The sequence below is a fragment of the Apis mellifera genome, linkage group LG13, assembly GCF_003254395.2.
Source record: "Apis mellifera strain DH4 linkage group LG13, Amel_HAv3.1, whole genome shotgun sequence".
Lineage (NCBI taxonomy): Eukaryota > Metazoa > Arthropoda > Insecta > Hymenoptera > Apidae > Apis > Apis mellifera.
In genome coordinates this window covers 1,189,399-1,209,324 of record NC_037650.1, presented here as the reverse complement: position 1 = coordinate 1,209,324, position 19,926 = coordinate 1,189,399, and the positions used below count along the sequence as shown (strand labels likewise).

General features: G+C 17.0%; 2 protein-coding genes across 5 annotated transcripts; both read left to right on the top strand.

The window, feature by feature from the left end:
• The first annotated feature begins 1,288 nt into the window (after window positions 1-1,288).
• Window positions 1,289-8,358, top strand: LOC412515 (phospholipase B1, membrane-associated). 3 transcript variants are annotated; one of them, XM_006571928.3, is made up of 8 exons: window positions 1,291-1,500; window positions 1,662-1,879; window positions 3,506-3,592; window positions 3,705-3,916; window positions 5,194-5,373; window positions 6,819-7,117; window positions 7,861-8,039; window positions 8,176-8,356. In XM_006571928.3, exons 2-8 carry the CDS (start codon window positions 1,741-1,743, stop codon window positions 8,304-8,306), a joined length of 1,227 nt encoding a protein of 408 aa, XP_006571991.1. In that variant the 5' UTR covers window positions 1,291-1,500; window positions 1,662-1,740; the 3' UTR covers window positions 8,307-8,356. The 3 variants fall into 3 exon arrangements, with proteins under 3 accessions (XP_016772795.1, XP_006571991.1, XP_006571990.1); XM_006571927.3 differs by having other exon boundaries at window positions 1,569-1,879; XM_016917306.2 differs by lacking the exon at window positions 1,662-1,879 and having other exon boundaries at window positions 1,289-1,500; window positions 8,176-8,358.
• An 8,690-nt stretch (window positions 8,359-17,048) lies between these two features.
• Window positions 17,049-18,851, top strand: LOC107965773 (larval cuticle protein LCP-17). Of its 2 annotated transcripts, none has more exons than XM_026444629.1 (2): window positions 17,049-17,168; window positions 18,378-18,851. In XM_026444629.1, the coding sequence occupies exons 1-2, from the start codon at window positions 17,157-17,159 to the stop codon at window positions 18,756-18,758; spliced, it is 393 nt and encodes a 130-aa protein (XP_026300414.1). In that variant the 5' UTR covers window positions 17,049-17,156; the 3' UTR covers window positions 18,759-18,851. The 2 variants fall into 2 exon arrangements, with proteins under 2 accessions (XP_026300414.1, XP_026300413.1); XM_026444628.1 differs by having other exon boundaries at window positions 17,065-17,168; window positions 18,369-18,851.
• The last annotated feature ends 1,075 nt before the right edge of the window (window positions 18,852-19,926 follow it).

Sequence of the window (19,926 nt, the reverse complement as noted above, 5' to 3'; positions counted from 1 at the left end):
TTTTAATTATTCATCATTTCTATATATATGTATAAAAAGCAAGCATAAAAAGCATTATAATGTAATTCTATATTTTCGATGAATCTTAATCGGTGAAGGTTTGTGTAAAAATTGACATTAACTTAAAATCATCACTTGAATCGATCATTCACCGCAATATGTTTCATCATTGCGTATATAAATGTTTAAAAATACAAATTTGATATTTTATGATAAATCTGAAATATTTATGTATACAATACATAATTATATATACAATAGATACTATTTTTCTTATAATCAAAAAATATAATCAATATTACAAATATAATAAATTTAAAAATTAATAGAATTTTAATATTTTTTTCCAAAGAAACAATTGAATTACAATTCATAATTTGTTTAAAATATTTTATTCTTATGATGAATAAAATACAACAGAAAATATAGTATTTAATTAAATAAAATTTGATCTTGAATTTTAAGATTAAAGTCATTTTTGTGTGAATTTTTATTTATAGATCTTTATTAATCCTGAGATATAGCACATTATATTATTTTTTGCACTTATTATATTTATTGCACATAATTGTCTAAAGAATAATAATTGTCTAAATTATCTTATAGAATAAGAGAGTTACAGCAAGAATTGAACATTTACAACAACTTCAATTTTGTTTAGATGCTAAAAGAATTAGATAATATGTAAAAAAATGTTTTTAAAATTGTTATTAATTAAAATTCCAAAAAAAATCAATTTTTTACTTTTTTATCTTATGAAAAAAATTAAAAATCTTTTTTAATATTTCTAACTTTTTTGCTTTAATTATTGCTTTAACCTATTTTAATAAAATTTTCTCAATGGATATAATTTACTTACATAAAAAGCATATTTAAAATTTTTTTTGTAAATTTAAATAAAAAAATTAAGAATCATAACTTTTACTTCTTTTTTGCGATTCTAATCAATATAATTCCATTTATATATATATTTCTTTTTCATTATCTAATGCATGGAAGAAAATTCATATTATTTGATTCAATTAATAAGTTATTTCTTTTTAATATTTAATATTTATATTATTAATATTTATTACTGAATAATACTATATAATACTGTATAATATACACTTATTAATATTAAATACTGTATGTATTTAGATACTTCATCATTTCATCTCATATATAAAATGTAAATATTTATTCAGTTTTACACATATATTGATTCTATCGCAACCCAATCTTATGTAACACAAGGATTTTAACGCAAGGTTTCTTATTTTTAGTTACCAATTATATATACTACATTAAAATTGAAACATAGATCTTTGTACTGATAAAATTTCAAATAATGCAAATGATGATTATAATACGATCAAGATATGTTAATATATGCGCATACACAATAGTCATCGCTGAAGAAAATACTGTGCATTGCTGGTAAATTGGCATTCGGAAAGTGCGAACAGTAAATTACTTATCAAATTAAATGTAATAATACACACTGAGATATGTTATTAGGTAATAGTTAATAAATGTAATAATTAATTCAAATAATAAAGCGTTAATTCTATTATATATTTGGGTAGACTGACTTATCTCACTATATTCTATATTATTTTTTCTGGATGCTAACTTACAAACAACGTACATATTTTTGGATGCATTTAATATCATCATAGAAATATAACTCAACAAAAAATATTAAAAATTAACAAACATCAAGAGTTTTAATTGCTGGTTTGATTGTTATGAAAATACATGATGAATAAATCAATGTGGTTGTGCTTTTTATTACAATTGTGGTGTGTGATATGTGCATCTCAAAAAACAGATTTAGACTCATCTATAAATTTAGAAATATTTCGTCTATTTCGTAATTGGATTACACGAAGTATTGGTATGTGTTCAAATAATTTTATTATGTAAAAAGTTTTTTCTTTTTGTTAAAAAAAAATTGATATATAAATCTGCATTGCTTTGGAAAAGAATTATGAAAAAAAATAAATATTTGTGAAAATGATTAAAGAAAAAATGATTCTTCCTTAATATGATAATTTAAAAATAGTAAAATTTTTGAAATTTATAATGTGATGAAAATATTATATAAATATAATTATAAAATATATATAATTATATAATAATTATATATTATTATATATATTATAAATATTATTATTATAAATATTATTATATAATTTTACAATTCAAATTTCTTTTATTGATCACTTTTTTTCAAATTAAATTTATCCTTTTCCAAATTAAATTTATTTTGTGAAAATTTAAGAAAAAAATAACACAATGTCATTTTATTGTGATATTATTTGAAATTGCTCGCGTGATCATTTTGCGAATTATATTAACATTCGGCCATTGATTGATTCTCTTTGAATAAATATTTTTTTAAAAATTAAATTTTATATAAAAAATATCTTAGCTAATTCTTCAAATCAAATATGTAATCTTTTAAATCAAATTTTAAATTTTTGGTGGATATTATTAATTATTCTATTGCAATTATTATTTATATATGACAAATATTATTTATATATTTATTATATATAAATAATAAATATTATATAAATATTTATTATATATATTTATTTATATATGACATATATGATATAATTATTATATGAATATTAAATATATAGATATATATTATTATATATTAGATATATGAATATAGATATATATAAATGAAAAAATATAAATGAAATAAAAATATAAATTTATTTTGTTTTATCTATTAAAATAAAATAATTTTTTTAAAATTGTATCACATGACTTGAATTATTGAAAAATTTTAATTAATTAATTAAAATCATTTTTTACAATCTTTTTATCTGAGTTTGCAATATAATTTAAAACATACATGTACATACATATATATATGTTATGATTATATTATGTTATGATTTATACATTTGCGCGCGCATGTACATATGTATGTATACATACATATATGTTATATCAGTTATATACATACATATTTAAAATTATAATAAAATTATAATAAAATTTCATTGAAATCAGTTGATACAGAAATAAATGACAATCATCGAAAAATATAAAAATCTTATAAAACTGCAATTTGCATTATTTTTAATTGTTTTATTAAATTATATTTATATTCGCTATTATTGTATATGAATTATAAATAGTGAAGAAGAAAAATCATTTTATACATGATTTTAAATTTTGAAAAAGTAAATTTATATTCAATTTTCTTTTTATTACAATAATATAAGAAAACAAATTTATAAACTTGATTTATAAAAGAGTGAACTTGATCTATGAAAGAGTGAATTTGATTTGAAAAAAAAAATTATTTATAAAAGAATGAATTAGAAATGTAAAACTTATAGTTTTAGGAATATTTATTAAAAGAGATTGATAATATTAAATATTACTAGTAATATTGTTTATTTATTTTAATTATTTGTTTAAAATTTATAGTTAAGATTCATCTCATTTCATGCAAAATTATGAATTATCAATAATTATATTTTTTTTTCCAAAAAAGATACAAATGAAAGACTTGTAGCGCAATTTGAAGGAAAAATTCAAGAAGAAATTTCAGTAGACATTCCATTTCCTTGTAATTTGACAGGTAATTAAATAAATTTATTATTGTTATCATAATGTTCATAAAATCATATTTTTAAATGTCATTTATTATTGTTATGATAATTTAATATTTTAAATCTTTATCTAATTTTTAGACAGTAGATCTCCTATTGTTCCTAATTCAGTTCATCGTTTGAGACCAGGAGACATAGATGTTATTGCTGCGATGGGTGATTCTTTGACAGCTGGTGTTGGAATTTTTGCTACTAATTTAATAGAATTATATATTGAAAATAGAGGCGTATCATTTAGTATTGGTGGTGAAGGAACTTGGCGAACATATTTAACACTTCCAAATATCTTCAAAGTATGTTTATTGTTTAGATTGATAAGGATTGATAATATATGGGATGTCGGAAGATTAAAAATGAAATAATAGTGAATATATTTTTGTCATTTCAAAGGAAATTTTAGATAAAAATTAAATTTTTGGTTTGATAAAAAATTTGATTTAATTTGTTGTTTATAGATGATATTTTGTTTTGATTAATATTTTGTAGATGATTTTTTTTGTTAATAAAATCACAATATTTTTTAGTGAACCAATTGATTCAACTTATGATATTCTATTCTATTCTATTCTATTTCTACAAAAAATATTAAATTATTCATATCAAGAAATTATTACTTTAAAAAGTTTATAATTATAATTATAATTAATTTGAATTTTATAAAATTTGTAAAGAATATTTATAAAAATATAGAACATTTTTGATAAATTCCAGACATCAAATTGATGAAAAAAGTTTATATATACATATATTCTAATCTAACTTAATGCAATAATTTTAAATTTGCATTAGATAGAATGAATAATGATGATTAAGTAAAAACGATCAATTAGATGTACTACAATATATTGCAATATCGCTTGCATAATGGAATTCTTCAACAAAAAAACATAAACTTATATATTTTTAATATGTATAAAAAAGACAAAAAAATAATGAGAATTAATGATAAAAAAGTTAATAATATTTAAATTAATTTTAATTTCAGATCAATTAAAAAAATTTTATTTCTATTTCACTTGCATTAATATTTTTTATATGAGCTTATTAAATTAAAAAGAAATAATAATCAAAATAATTTACATTTTGATCGTATCATCAGTAATATCACATCTTGTATACATTAAAAATCCATATAAGTTTTCCTTTTCCATATTTTTATTCCATACAGATAATATTTTTATTCGCTACTTTCTTCAAATAAAATTAGAATGAGACAGCTCATATTCACTTTCGTTCTTCATTTAAAACTTCAATTATTATATAATTCAATAAATAAATCTTAACTGATATTTTTGTATTTTTGTATATCAACTTTTATATTTTTAAAATTTTGATTTTTCAAAAGTATGTATGAATATAATAATATTCTTTACATATATAATTATATAGTATATATGTATATATTGTATAATATATATGTCTATGTATATGCATTTATATATAAAACAAATGCAGAATACGCGGAGCAATTCAAAATTATTTTGAAATTATTTTTTAGGTGTAACATATTATATAATATATTTATTAAATAGAAAAATGAAAAATTATGAAAAATTTTTCTTATATATAGGAATTCAATCCCAAATTAATAGGCTATGCACTTAAAGATGGCCAAACTTCTGAACTATTTGCATCACAATTAAACGTCGCTGAGATTGGTGCAATATCTAGAGATATACCATTCATGGCAAAATATTTAATCATTAGAATGAGACATGATACAAGAATAGATATTAACAAACACTGGAAGGTTTGTATTTTAAATAGAATATTTATGATAAAATTTTATGAAAATTATTATTGTTAAATATCAAATTATATATATATATAAACTGCTTCAAAAATATGAAAAATATTTCTATAAATTAGAAATTCTAAACAGTATTTTCCTCTACAAAATTGTTTTGTTAATAAGTTATTAATAAAAAACATTGATTAATCATTTAATTGAGCTATGACAGTAACGTTAATTATTATTATTAACTAAGTATGAACATATGTTTAAACAACATAATATGTTCAAAAAAAATGAATATTATATAATGTTGAATATTATAATTTATTTATTTTATTTCATGATATTATAATTCGATATAATTTTTTAATTAATAAAAGAATTTGTTATATTCTACATAATATAATATAATATAATATATATATACAGCATTTTAAATATTTTATGTACATATATTTTTTAATAGTTAAATATATATACATTAAATATATAGATCGATTATTTTATTAAAATATTGATAATTATTTATATTAATAGGAGCAATTTCAATATTACGTATTCTTATTTACATAAAATAATGAACTATTTTCAAAATTTTATTTATTATAATTATGTTATTACTATAATTTTGAATGGAGTTCATATTTAAAATATTAAAAATATTTCTATTCAAATACTACATTTTGTTATTAGCATAATTTATTCATATTATATTATTCATATTTATTTATATTTATATTATTTAACTGAATTTATTTTTTATTTATTTTTATTTTAAATTGTATTGTAGTTTTACTCTATAAATTATAATATATTTCTATTCATTGAATGAATATAAGTTGAGTAAATAAATTTATTCTAAATATTAATTTCTAAAATTGTTAATTATATAATAAATATTTATGAAATGAATGCGTGAAAAAATTTTTATTTTCATCTAATATATTTCGTTCTTGAATTAAATTCAAGATAAATACATTCTAAGAATAGAAAGATAAATTAAATTAAATTAGATTATTTCTAATGCGAATGCAAGAGAAGAAGTAAAGCATTAAAGTCTTAAACAAATATTTAATAATAATTAAATATTATATTATCAACTTATTAGAAATATATGTTTCAAACAAATTTTTCCATCAATAATAATCAAATATTATAATATCAATTTTATTAGAATTATATGTTTATTCATGATTTATTTGTAATAATTATTGATTTTTTTTTATAATTTTAAACAATAATTTATCAACAATTTTTTTAACGATGATTAAAAAAATTCTTAATGGAAATTACTTAGAAGTCCTTGATATTTTTTTAATTAAATATATAAATTAAAAATAAATAAAACTTTTAAAATTAATATTAAATTAAGTGATTGAAAAAATGTTTTTTTAAATAAAATCAATTATTATATAATAAAATATTAAAATTAAATAATAAAAATTATTTATGTTTTGCAGTTTATTTCATTAATGATAGGAGCCAATGATTTTTGTATGAACATATGTGCAGTTTCTTCTCCGTGGTCCATTTTAGAAAAACACAGAATCGATTTAATTAATACTTTTCGAATATTAAGAGATAATTTACCACGTACTTTGGTATCACTTATAATAATGCCGAATTTGAAGGAAATTATTCTTGCCTCTGAAAAAAGAAATTCATTGAAATGTTATATAATGTCCATTTTACAATGTCCATGTTTATATGCTTTGCAATTCCGAAATCAGAGAGAGGAATATTTTGAAATAATGAAAAGGTTTGTATATTCTAGTGAATTTATAAAATTTCTTTAATTTGTTAACTTCTGGCAAAAAAATATTAATGACATATCAATATATATTATTAATTTCTATTCCTAAAAAACAACAAATATTCTTATTATTAATAATAATTGGACTTTTAATTTCACAAAAAAAGATGATATATATGTTATAATGATAATATATATAATAGTTATAATAAATATAATATATAATAATTTAAATGATATATATATATAAACTGTTAAAAAGTTTGAAAAAATTTTAAAAATGAAAATAAATCAAAATTTTAAGATTATAATCAAGAATTATAACCAAGATCAGAATGATAGATAAAGCATCATTTTTTACCATGAAATGTTAAAACAAATAATTAGACTTTTTCAAAACATTGATTAATGATTTAATTTTTTTGAAAATTGAACTATAAATTTTAGAAATTCCATTAACATTATCATTAAGAGTACAATGCGTAGATCTTGCATGATCAAATTTTACATCAAGATGTATGAATGTGTGTCTGATTATTATATGTAAATGATTATATATTTTATTTGATTTGCTTACCATAGAATATGTGCTATGGCGCGACAAATTCATGCTCTATGATTGGTCAGCATTTTTCGTTTGAATATAATTCACTATATAATTCATTGATAAAGTTGAAATGAAAATTTTTGTAAAAGAAAAAACTGCAAAAATGCAAAATAAACAGATTTCTTTTTATTCTATTTTTTAGATGGCAAAAAATAGAAGAAGAAGTTGCCAATTATTCAGAATTTAACAGAAATGACTTTACTGTTATTGTTTCACCAGGCATTAGTAATTCTAAGATTCCGCTTACTAAGAATGGATTTATTGATTTATCCTATCTTTCTGCAGATTGTTTTCATATAAGCCAAAAAACTAATGCGTTAAGTAAGTAAAAAAAAAAAAAAAATAAATAAATAAATAAATAAAAATACATCTTGATTATTTAAAATGGAAAAAACAAATTCAATATTTTTTATGTTACTATATATAATAATAATAATAATAAAACATATTATTCAAGGTGCGAATAGTTTATGGAATAATCTGTTACAACCAATTGGTAACAAAACTACTTTTTTGACTTCATTATTTAAATCATTTTTATGTCCTACTTCCAAAAGGCCATATTTGATTACACGTGAAAATTCATAAGAAAATAGAAAATTAAAAATATTTATATAAATGTAATAGTTTACATATATTATGAAAATATTATGAAAATACTGTAAATGTTTATGTATAATAAATATATAAGTAGTATTTAACATTTATACATAAAATATACATGAAATATAAATATACGTAAAAAAAAAATATTAAAAATAATTATGTTATAACCAATTGGTAATAAAACTATTTTTTGAATTCCAATATTTGAACTATTTCTAACTATTTTTTTGTTTTATTTCTGAAAGGCTATATTTGATGACATATGAAGATTTATGAGAAAATTATAAAAAATTACAAATACTTTGTATATAATCCAACAATATTGTAAAAATAAAAGTTTTATTGCTGAAATGTATTTTCAATCTTTTTTGTGTACTTATGATTCTTTACATTATTCATCATCTGTCCAATATTTCTTTTATTAAATTATGCTTAATTTCATGCCTAGTTTCATGTTAATAATTTCTGTCTACTAATGATTATTTTACGTTCATTCGATTATTATTTTATGTTCTATAATTTTTCTGAAAATATTTTTCTAATTCTAATTATTTTTGATAAGTAGTTTTAATTGAAAAGAGTTCATTATTATCTACTTCTTTTAGTTTATAAATTCCCCCCTCAAAATAATTCAATAATATTATAGCACATGTAATGATTCTCATATGAATTCATTATTTAAAATATATAAAATTTTTATAAAACTAAATGTTGTAGAGAAAAGAAATTTTCAGTATCGATTTTTAGAAAAATGGATCAAATTGACTAATAGAATATGAAAAACTATATATTGAGAATCGAAAATCTCGAGACTTTAAAATTTCGGAAATTATTTTTTAAAATTAATTTTTTTTAATATAAATAGAATTTCGGATATTTTATTTTTAAATTATTATTTATTCTTTATTTTTTCAATAATATAAATAAAAACAAAAAATAAAATGTAAAATAAATATAATATATATATTAAAATAATAATAATATATTATTTTGAACTGGCATATAAAAATATTTTTCTATATTTTCTGATAGCAAATTTGTTCTCAAATATTTTCAATATTTGAAAAAAATCATTACTTGTTTGAATAGCATATATGTTTGATAGCAATATAATTACATGCGTTAATATCGGGATTTGTTACAATCTGATTTCCAATCAATCTAAAATATTAATATCCTTGAGGATAGAATTTTATAAGATTTTCTTCGAAATATGGTTTTATTTCTATTTCTTTACATATAATAAATATATAATTTTATTAATAACAAAATGTTTTCATATTTTTGAAATATTTATAGACTGTCAAAAAATGAAAACATCTATAAACTAAAAATTTCTGAGCTACAATATTTTTTTTTGTCAAAATTTTTCAATAGCTCTGAAGCTTTTTTCAGTTCTTTCGTTATATTTAAGGAAATATTATCGTTATATTATCATAGATTTTTTTTCAAACTTACGTATATATATATAGCGTTATGATCATTTGTCATTCAATTTTCCAACGGATTCAACTTCTAATAAATCTCTAATAAATCTTGAAACGCTAAAGTTATATCAATCATTAAAAATGAATGCAAATAGAAAATCGAAGAATCGCTCGGCTCAGTTCTAATTATATCAATGCCAGCTCAATCTCTTTCAAGCCCAAACATTTGCAGTGAAAATTTTTCACGTCAATTATTATAATCAATTTTTTTTTTATTCGTCCTCTTGAATATACGATTGTAATTAAAATAATAGATAAAAGAAATAAATAAACTAAGTAAATGTACATAATGATCTTCACAATAATTATCACTTAGTTAGCTAATTTTATAATCATAATCATTGAATTTCGTACTACAATGTCAGTCTGGATTCAGTTTATCATTTTTTTAAAGATTTTTTCAATTCCATTTTCGTATTATGCAACAATTTTTCACTTTTGGATTTTAAATATCTTTCTTTTAATATTTTCAAATTTTTTCATTTTATGTTTTTATTATTTTTTATTATTATAAAACAATAATAAACTTGATAACAATAACATCATTAATGCATCATAATATGATTTTTCCTTTTAGAAATATGTTCAAATGTTTGCTACATTTTTTGCAATTTTACATAGATGTTCTTTTCAAAAATATTATAAATAATAAATATTAATGAAGATTTCTTTCACTTTGCATAAAGCTATTTTCTAATCCATAATCTTATAAAGAATATAATAAATCTTATAAGGAAAATAATTAAGAAAATAATGCGTGTTCATGTTAATTTTATATAATTTACTTATTGAATAAATCTTTTACTATGATATCTATTTGTTTTTTTTCATTCATGATTCCGATAGAAATATTTGTAATCGCAGCATCATCATAAACTTTCATTATCATATTCGTTATCCTTCTTAAATATTCTGAGTAAATAATAATTGTATAAGTGCTTACAATTATTAATCAAAATGTCTATTTAAATTGTTTCTATTTTGACTTCTATAATTCATAGATCGAATATTATAGTTGTGGTTTTCAAGCTAGATCAAGTCGAGAATTCCTAATATAGAGTCCTCAAAATGAGCACTACTGAATAAGTTCTTAATTCCACTTAGCATTCAAAGATGTCACAATCGACAAGTTTTTATTAACCGAAGGTATTTAATTTAATACAGATTAAATCTAGTCTGTGATTTAATCTCAAATACAAATTATGCTACATAAAAACTATTTATATATATATTATTTATATAATTTATATATTATTACAAATTTTGTCTATATCGCTATATTTATTCTTATGCTACAACCGATGAAAATAGATCTGGAAAATAAATCCAATATATCCAATATATTTCACATTTTTGGACTTAGAATTGTATTATCATTTTAGTATCATTTTCAATGTTACCAATTCAGTATAGAATAAGATTACAACGCTTGTGGTTGGAATTGAAATTAAATTTTAATTTAAAATTACAAAAGTAAAGTATAAAATAAACAGAATAATTAAACAGAAATAATTTATAAATAAAAAAATCATTAAAAAAATATAGAATCTTATTTTGACAATATTTATATATTTATTTTTAAACATACTTATTAAAATAATGATTTTAGATAGAATATACTATATTTAATTTTTATATATTAATATAGACAATTTTTAATGTTTCAAATTATTAAACAAATAAATATTTTTTTATTCTTAGCTTAAAAATTTTTATTTCTTAAATAATTATATTTAAAATAGATAAGATAAAAATTAATAGAAAAACTTTTTATTTTTCAAAAATTATAAATATACTTTTATTCTATAGTTTTTTTCTAATATATTATTAAAAATCTGAAAAAATTTAAATTAAAATTTATTTTTATTTTATTGTTATTTCATCTTAACTTTTTACATTTCAATTTAATCAAATATATTTTATTTTACAATAATTTTAATCAAATGAATTTTATGAATAATGCAATTGATTTTAAATTAAAAAAATAAAATGATATTGAGATATTTTATATATTTTATAGAAATTTACTAGATCATTTATAATACTTTTAAAAATATATTCATTACATTAAACTTTTTATTTAAAAACATTTTATATATTTATATATTGATAATTATAATGTTCATTTTTAGTATTTAAGATAAAAAAATTGTTTTATAATTTCTTTTAATATTTTTATTATATTTTATATTTTATTTCTATTTTATATTATATTATTTATATTATTTTATATTATATTATATTTTATTATATTATATTTTATATTATATTCATTTTTATCAATTTTATTATATTAGCTGTATTATATTATATTATTATATTATATTTACATATTTCTATGTTGATTTTAACTTTAATTGTGTAATCATAGATGAAATATAATCGAAATTGAAACTATAATATAACTATAATATAACTATAATTAATATATAAAAAAGATTGAAATTTCAATATGAAATTAAAAATAAAGAATAGAGAAAAATATATTGTAATATTTTATAGTCGTAAAATTCAAAATTTTATATTTATTATTTATATTTTATATTTATTTTTATATTTATTATATAATATTATAACTTATTTTATTATTCTAAATTATTGTGAAATATATTAAAATCATGATTTCATATAATTAATTAAATTTTAATTAATTAATTAAATTAATAATTACAAATTTAATTTTTTTTTAATATAAAAAACTTTTATTAGTAGAAATTAAAAATTAACTTATATTTTAACAAAATATTTTTAAAAATCAAAAAAAATATTTAAAGTTATTTTTTATTCTATCAAATTTTTAATTATCATTTATTACACAATTAATATTCAGCTTTAATTCATTATAATGCACTATTAATTTTAAATAATATAAATTCATCTCCTAATGAAAATTCTAAACTATATTTTCAAAAATAAAATTATATTTTTTCAAATTTCTGAATTAAATATTATTTTATTATATAAATTTCTGAATTTAAAATATTATTTATAACATATATATTGTATATATAATATATAACATAATATATAACATATATTTCGAATATTTAAAAATTATTTCTTACTAATAATCTATATTGTTTTCTCTATATCGTTTTCTTTATCAAAATTTTATTATTTTTCTTGTGTATTTATTATAATTTTTAATTTAATTCTTCAAATTAATTTTTCAAATTAATTTTCTTCATTATTAATGCTACAAATTATCCTATAATTTATAGCATTTACTTCAAAAGTTAATTGTACATTTAAATACATTTAAAAAAAGTGCATGTAATCATTTATTCTCTTCGTTTTTATTTATAAGATTTTATAATAAATTAATAAATTTTTATAATATTATTATATATATAATTATCTTTATCTTTACAGAAAATATTCACAATAACTATTTTATATTTTCAGCAATCTTGTGAATAATTTATATCAATGATTTATATTAATTTTATATATTATGATCAATCAATATATTTTGATATTTTTGAATTATTCAAAAAATTCTTCTATTTTATTCTATTCTAAACTATAATATTTCCACATTTTTGATACATATAATTTTAATTATATCAATAAATAAAAATTAAATATATTTAAATAGAACGAAATAATAATGCAATAGATTTTCTATATTCAATTTATTTATTTAAAAAGAATTCATTTACAAATCCCAAATCTTTTGCTATATTATAATTCAAAATTGTTGAAACTATATAAAATAAAAAATAAATAAGTAATTTATAAAAATATAATATAAATAATAAATAAATATAATATAATATATTATATTATATTTATTTAATTTATTATATTTTATTATAATATAATATATAATAAAATATAATATAATATAAAAATATTGTGTAATCTTTTTTAAAAGAATTTTTTAATAACAATTTATCTGTAATGATTAATAATTATATTAATATTATATATATTATATAAGTATTCATATCAATTATTATAAACATATAAATATTTATATAATTATATATTTAATATATATATTTATGTATAATTATAATATCTATATTGATTACTAATTGAATTTGTTTAGATTTTAGATTTATTTTAAATGATTCGATTATTATATATTGATTCGATTATATTATTATATAATAATTTATATGAAGAAAAAAAATTTTTTTAAATAAATTTTTTGTATAGAAATATAATCAAAATTAATAATAAATTAGTTTTGAAAAAATATCTATAAATTTAAGTAAGTTTAAAAAATTTTAAGAAATAAAAAAAAATATTTTGAATTTTGAGTTTGAATTGAGAATTTTGAGAACTTTGAGTTTTGAAAATGTTAAAAGTTTAAAATTTTTTGATTCAAATTTTGTGAATCTTTAAAATAAAGTTTCACTTTATTTTTAGTAAAAATTATTATGTGATAAAATTTTATAATTTTATAAATCGTAATTTTTAAAATACCAAATACTAATTATATAAAAGGATCTATATGATCCATTTTTTTTTATTGAAAATTGCAGCTATATTAAATTCTTAGAAGTTGAATCTATCATATAAGAATAAGACGAGATTAGTAAAATAGACATGGATATATTATTAAAGAAATTTACAAAGAACAATTATCTATTAGATCAAAGTATTACATATGTTTCACAAGAAATTTTGCAGAATAATTATCGATAAAATTATATGATTTTATTTATAAATATGAAATTTGGCCAATAATTGTTTTTTTTATAAATTATAATATCCAACATATGTGAAATAATAAAATTAATAAAATGTATTTCTTTTATAGGATATCTTACATAATGAATCTATTAAACATGTATAATTATTTTTAAATATTTCAGATTTAATAAATGTGATGATATAATATGCAAAAAATAATTTCTATAAAATCATTTTTTAATTTCTTTAATTTCTGTAAAATTTTTTAATGCTGCAAAGATAACTTAATTTTTTTATTTTATTTTTTCTTATTTTTATTATATCATTATAATATATTTTTCTTAATCTCATAAATTCATTCCTATTTAAAAAATAAGAATATATAAAATGATATTCATAATAATGAACAAATTAAGAATTGTTTTTTCTATTTCTTAATTCAAAATTACTTACAAATGTAAAAACATTTTTTTTATAAATAAAAATTGAATTATTAAAAATTTATAGAATGTATATAAAAAAAATAAAATAAAAACAATAATTTTTAAATAATTTTATCTTAATAAATAATTTGTTAATCAAATTAGATTTTAATAATTTAAATTTTATCTTATAGAAGATAAATTTATTCCTTATTAAAAATCGTTATTAAAAATATATGAATAACAAAAAAGATATTTATTTCTACATTTCGTTTTATTTACTTCATATAATTAATTTATTAAATTTTTTTTATTAAATTTATTTTATCTTATTATTTTACTCGTATATTCTATAATATAGTAATAGTACTTTTATTAATACTAAATAAAATTAATACTTATAATACTTAAAACATTAATATATTCATGAGACAATTGAATTCCAGTCAAAGAAGGATCAAAACAAAACAAAAATGAATTTATTTATTAAAATCAAGTAATTTAAATCAAATAATTTAAATTAGTGCATTAGATAAAACAAAGAAATTACAGAATAAGGCAAAAATGTAATAAAATTAAATCTATCTTATCTCATTCTGTGCTTTGCTTCATCGAATACAAACTAATTGTTTATAACTTAATAAATCTTACTAATATTTTTGTATATCAATTTTTGTATTTATTTTGGTTTCTAAAATCAATCTTTTAAAAATGTATTGACAAAATAAATAATTATAAATATTTTGCTTTAATTTTCTATTATTTGAATGAAAAAATTGTTTAGATAGAGTTTAATGATTTCAGAAAAAGCATATTCTGATATTATTAATTTTTTTTATAATATAAAACATAAAAAACATCTGAAAATCATTAACTTTTTTTTAAATGAGATCATATAACATATATATATTACCAATGATGATATTCTCTATAAAATATTATTACTTATATTAAAAAATTATTAATTTAAAAGATATTTTAATTAGAAGTTTGTTAAATTTATATAAAAATATAAATGTTGAATATTGTGAGTTCAAACAATAATTCATTATATAAATAAAATTCTTTACATATCTTTACATAAATTAAATGACTATATTATACAAAAGAAAAATATATTATGTGGTCAAAATATATTAATGTATATTAAATCATTGAAAAGTGATATATGATGATAAAAATTAAAGATTCATCGAAAAGTAATAATATATTGTATTCTATTTTAAAATTTTCATAAACAAAAAGAAATTGAAATTTATAATTAAATAAGATATTAAGGATAATTTAAAGTAATAAAAGAAATTTAAAATATATATTAATATATATTTTAATTTCTGTTAAAGATTTTTCGAAATTATTTATATAATTTTTATAATTTAAAGATTTTTCTATTTATTGAAAATAGTTTATATATATTTTTTATAAATCCATTATATAATCCAACTATTTCTATTTAAATAAATAAAAAGAAACATTGAAAATGACAAAATTCTTATGTAAAAATATTTCAAATATAACATCTGATATTTTTACGATTATACAATTATGATAAATTTTTTAATATAGATTATAGTGCTATGAATCTAATGATATTTTAATATTTATTTTATGATATAAGATTTATATTTTATAATATTAATATACATAGATAAACTAGAACAAATTTTTAATTTATTGTTATATAATATATAATATATAATATATATAATATAATGTTTATAATATTTTGAATTTATAAATTTAAAAATATATAATAAATTTTGAATAAATTTGTATTTTGAAAAATTATAAGAAAAGTTATATGAACATAAAAATTAGGTACGAAATATTTGAATTAAAAATTTTTATATTTCGCTAATTGATGTTTCATATTTTGTATTGAATGTAAGCTTGTAATAAGCAAAAAATATATGATTTTGAAATATAGATATTATATTATGTACAGTAGAATTAATAATAGCCAAAGGATACATTAATATACATGGTTATACAAGCTATCGATTTGGGCAATATGAAAATGTCAAATCAACGAATAAATTTTATAAAGTTCTCTTTACTTGTCTGGTGAGTTACCTTTATCTTTTATTCTTTCTTTTTCTTTCTCTCTCTCTCTCTTTTTTGTCCTCAAGCCATATCTTCTTCTTTTTCGAATAATATAATATTCGGGGAAAGTGATGACCACAGTTTCGTATAAAAGCGCATTCGTGTCACACAGGAACCACATTCGAAATCATAGTTCCTTCCATTGGATTTGATTGGTAGTAATCACCTCTTTTAAAATGAAATTTCTCGTGAGTTTTTTTTCTATACTTTATTTTATTATATTAATTATTTTTAATAACATTTTTTAGCTAAATATTACTTAAATAAAATTCTTTAATAAAATTCCATCAACATTTGCAATCATATCTTTATAATTTGTTACATATTCTTTTATTTACTACTATGTTTCAATTTATTATATGTATTATATATATATATATCAATTTATTAACATATAATATTGTATTGTTTTGACTTTATAAAATTTAATTTATTTGTTCTTTTATATTAGTGAACCAATACAATAATAAAGTATAATTATATCATATCATTCAGTTTTTGTTTTTCTTTTTGCATTTAATTTAATATTCAATAATAAATCATTGTTTAATATCCAGTTATTTTATGTTATTTTTCATATTTTATTGTTAAATAGATTAGACTTGCTTTCATAATTTTATATAATTTTTTAATCTACGAGTAATTGTCCATTTAATATGCTTCTAAACTTTTTTATTTTATTTTGAAATGTGCAGTTTTTTCATTTTATAAAATATTGTTTTTGTATAACAATTATTATTCTTTTAATTATTATTTTTAAATATACATATATGTGTGTGTGTGTGTGTATATATATATATATATATATATATATATATATATATATATATTATATATATATATATAATTATTAATAAAAAAATAGTAATAAATAATAAAAAAAATATATTAATTCAATAATATTACTTTTTACTCTTATTAAAATATTCTACACTAATAATTTATGCATATAAATTACGAAAATGTTACAGTAATATGAATTCATTTTTAATAAATTTTTATTTTCGGTGTTTAAATTTTAAATTCATTTTAATAATTGATCTCATTAATATTTTACATTATGAAAAAATAAAAAATAAAAATTTAATTTTCTGCTAATTCCAACAAAAATCGTAATTTGTTAACATTTTAATTTTTGAAAAAATAGATATTATTCAGAAAAAGAAAAAAGAAAAGTATAAATCTAAATTATTTCAGATTTCACCATATTTCTTAAAATTTGACAAAATTAAAAATCAGATTTTGATTTATCTTTAATCTATTTTTTAGAATATGAAAAAAAATGTTTAAAAAAATGTTATATATAATATAAAACAATATTTATACTACAGTAATTTATATTGCATATAATATAATCAAATAAATATAGAAAGGAAGATAATAAATAGTTGTTTCAGGTAGTAATCTGTCTTACAATTTTGGCAGTAGCTTCAGCCAATGTGAGCAGTCAACCGCCTGCGGTTATTATAAAACAGAGCCAAGATATTTCGGCTGATGGATCCTATTCCTTTTCTTATGAAACCGATAATGGAATTTATCACTCTGAAAGTGGAACTCCCGTAGTTACTAATGCAAGAAGCGCACCTGTCGTTGTTACTCAAGGAGAATATCAATATTATGCACCCAATGGAACTCCGATTAAAATAAAATATGTTGCTGATCAAAATGGATTTCAACCTGAGGGCGAACATATCCCTCTTATTTCTGCATCAATCAAAAGAGCACTTGAATACATTAGAACACATCCACCACAACCTGAACAATCTAATTTGAAATAAATTTGTATTCCATTTTTTTTGAACATCACCAAATAATATTATATTTTGTACAAAATAGATAAACAGTAATAAACAATCATTAACTACCTTAAATTTTTTATAAATTATTATAATTTTTTATAAACTATTTAGTTATATGTATAACCTTAAATTAAAATAATTTACACATATACATTTTACAACCTAAATATGAACTGTATTTTTTGAAATGATGAAATAGATAAATAGAAATAAGTATTTTTATTTATCTTCAAGTGAAACGATATATTTAAAATACACTTTTATTTAAAATACATAATAATTATATAAAGAAATAATATTTTAAATAATAGTACTTTGAATAAATAGCTTTTAATTTTAATTTTATTACAATATATTAAAATCTTATTAATACATATAACAGAACATACAGAAGAAACTATATCAATTTTTAATATCTTAAGAAATAAAAAATAAAAAATAAAATATAGTTATTTTCGATACTTATTGCATTTTATTTAAATAGAATATAAAATATTTTATCATTTGAATAAAACGTTAAATGAAATAATATTTTTTTAGAAATATTTTTTTTTGGAAATATTTCAAATTTTTTTCAACTTTGTGTATTTTATCTTAACAATAAGATTAGATTTTATTTTTTTAATACGAATTAAACTATTTTAATAAAATAATTCGAAAAAAGATTTGTATAACTTGATAAAATAAAATTTTTATAAATAACATTTTTGATTTCAATGATTTTGAAATTTGTTGTCAAAATCATCATTTTGAAGAACTTTTTTCTATACTATAAGTTTTTCTTATAATATTTAATATATACTATAATATATTTTATAATATATACATAAAAGCTTTTTAGTTTTCGAAATATTACATACAAAATATATTTATCATTGTGTTCAATGCTAAACATTTCTTAAAATTTTTTCTTAAATGAATTATTTACAATATTTGTAAATAATATATTATGACATACACATATATGAATATATATATGTTATGAAATATAGATAAGGAAAGGACAAAGCCTAATTGTCCATAAAATTATAAATTTATTTACATTAAAAATAAAATTATCAATATTTATTCTTATATTATTCAATGAAACTATTTCTTAAAACAAATTATGATTGATTTGATAAAATTTATTTTCTTATTATTTTTA

Coding starts and splice junctions, on each gene's coding strand:
- LOC412515 (XM_006571928.3), top strand. CDS start 1,741: ATGATGAATAAATCAATGTGGTTGTGCTTTTTATTACAATTGTGGTGT. Junction 1,880..3,505: donor TTGGATTACACGAAGTATTG/GTATGTGTTCAA, acceptor TTTCCAAAAAAG/ATACAAATGAAAGACTTGTA. Junction 3,917..5,193: donor CACTTCCAAATATCTTCAAA/GTATGTTTATTG, acceptor TCTTATATATAG/GAATTCAATCCCAAATTAAT.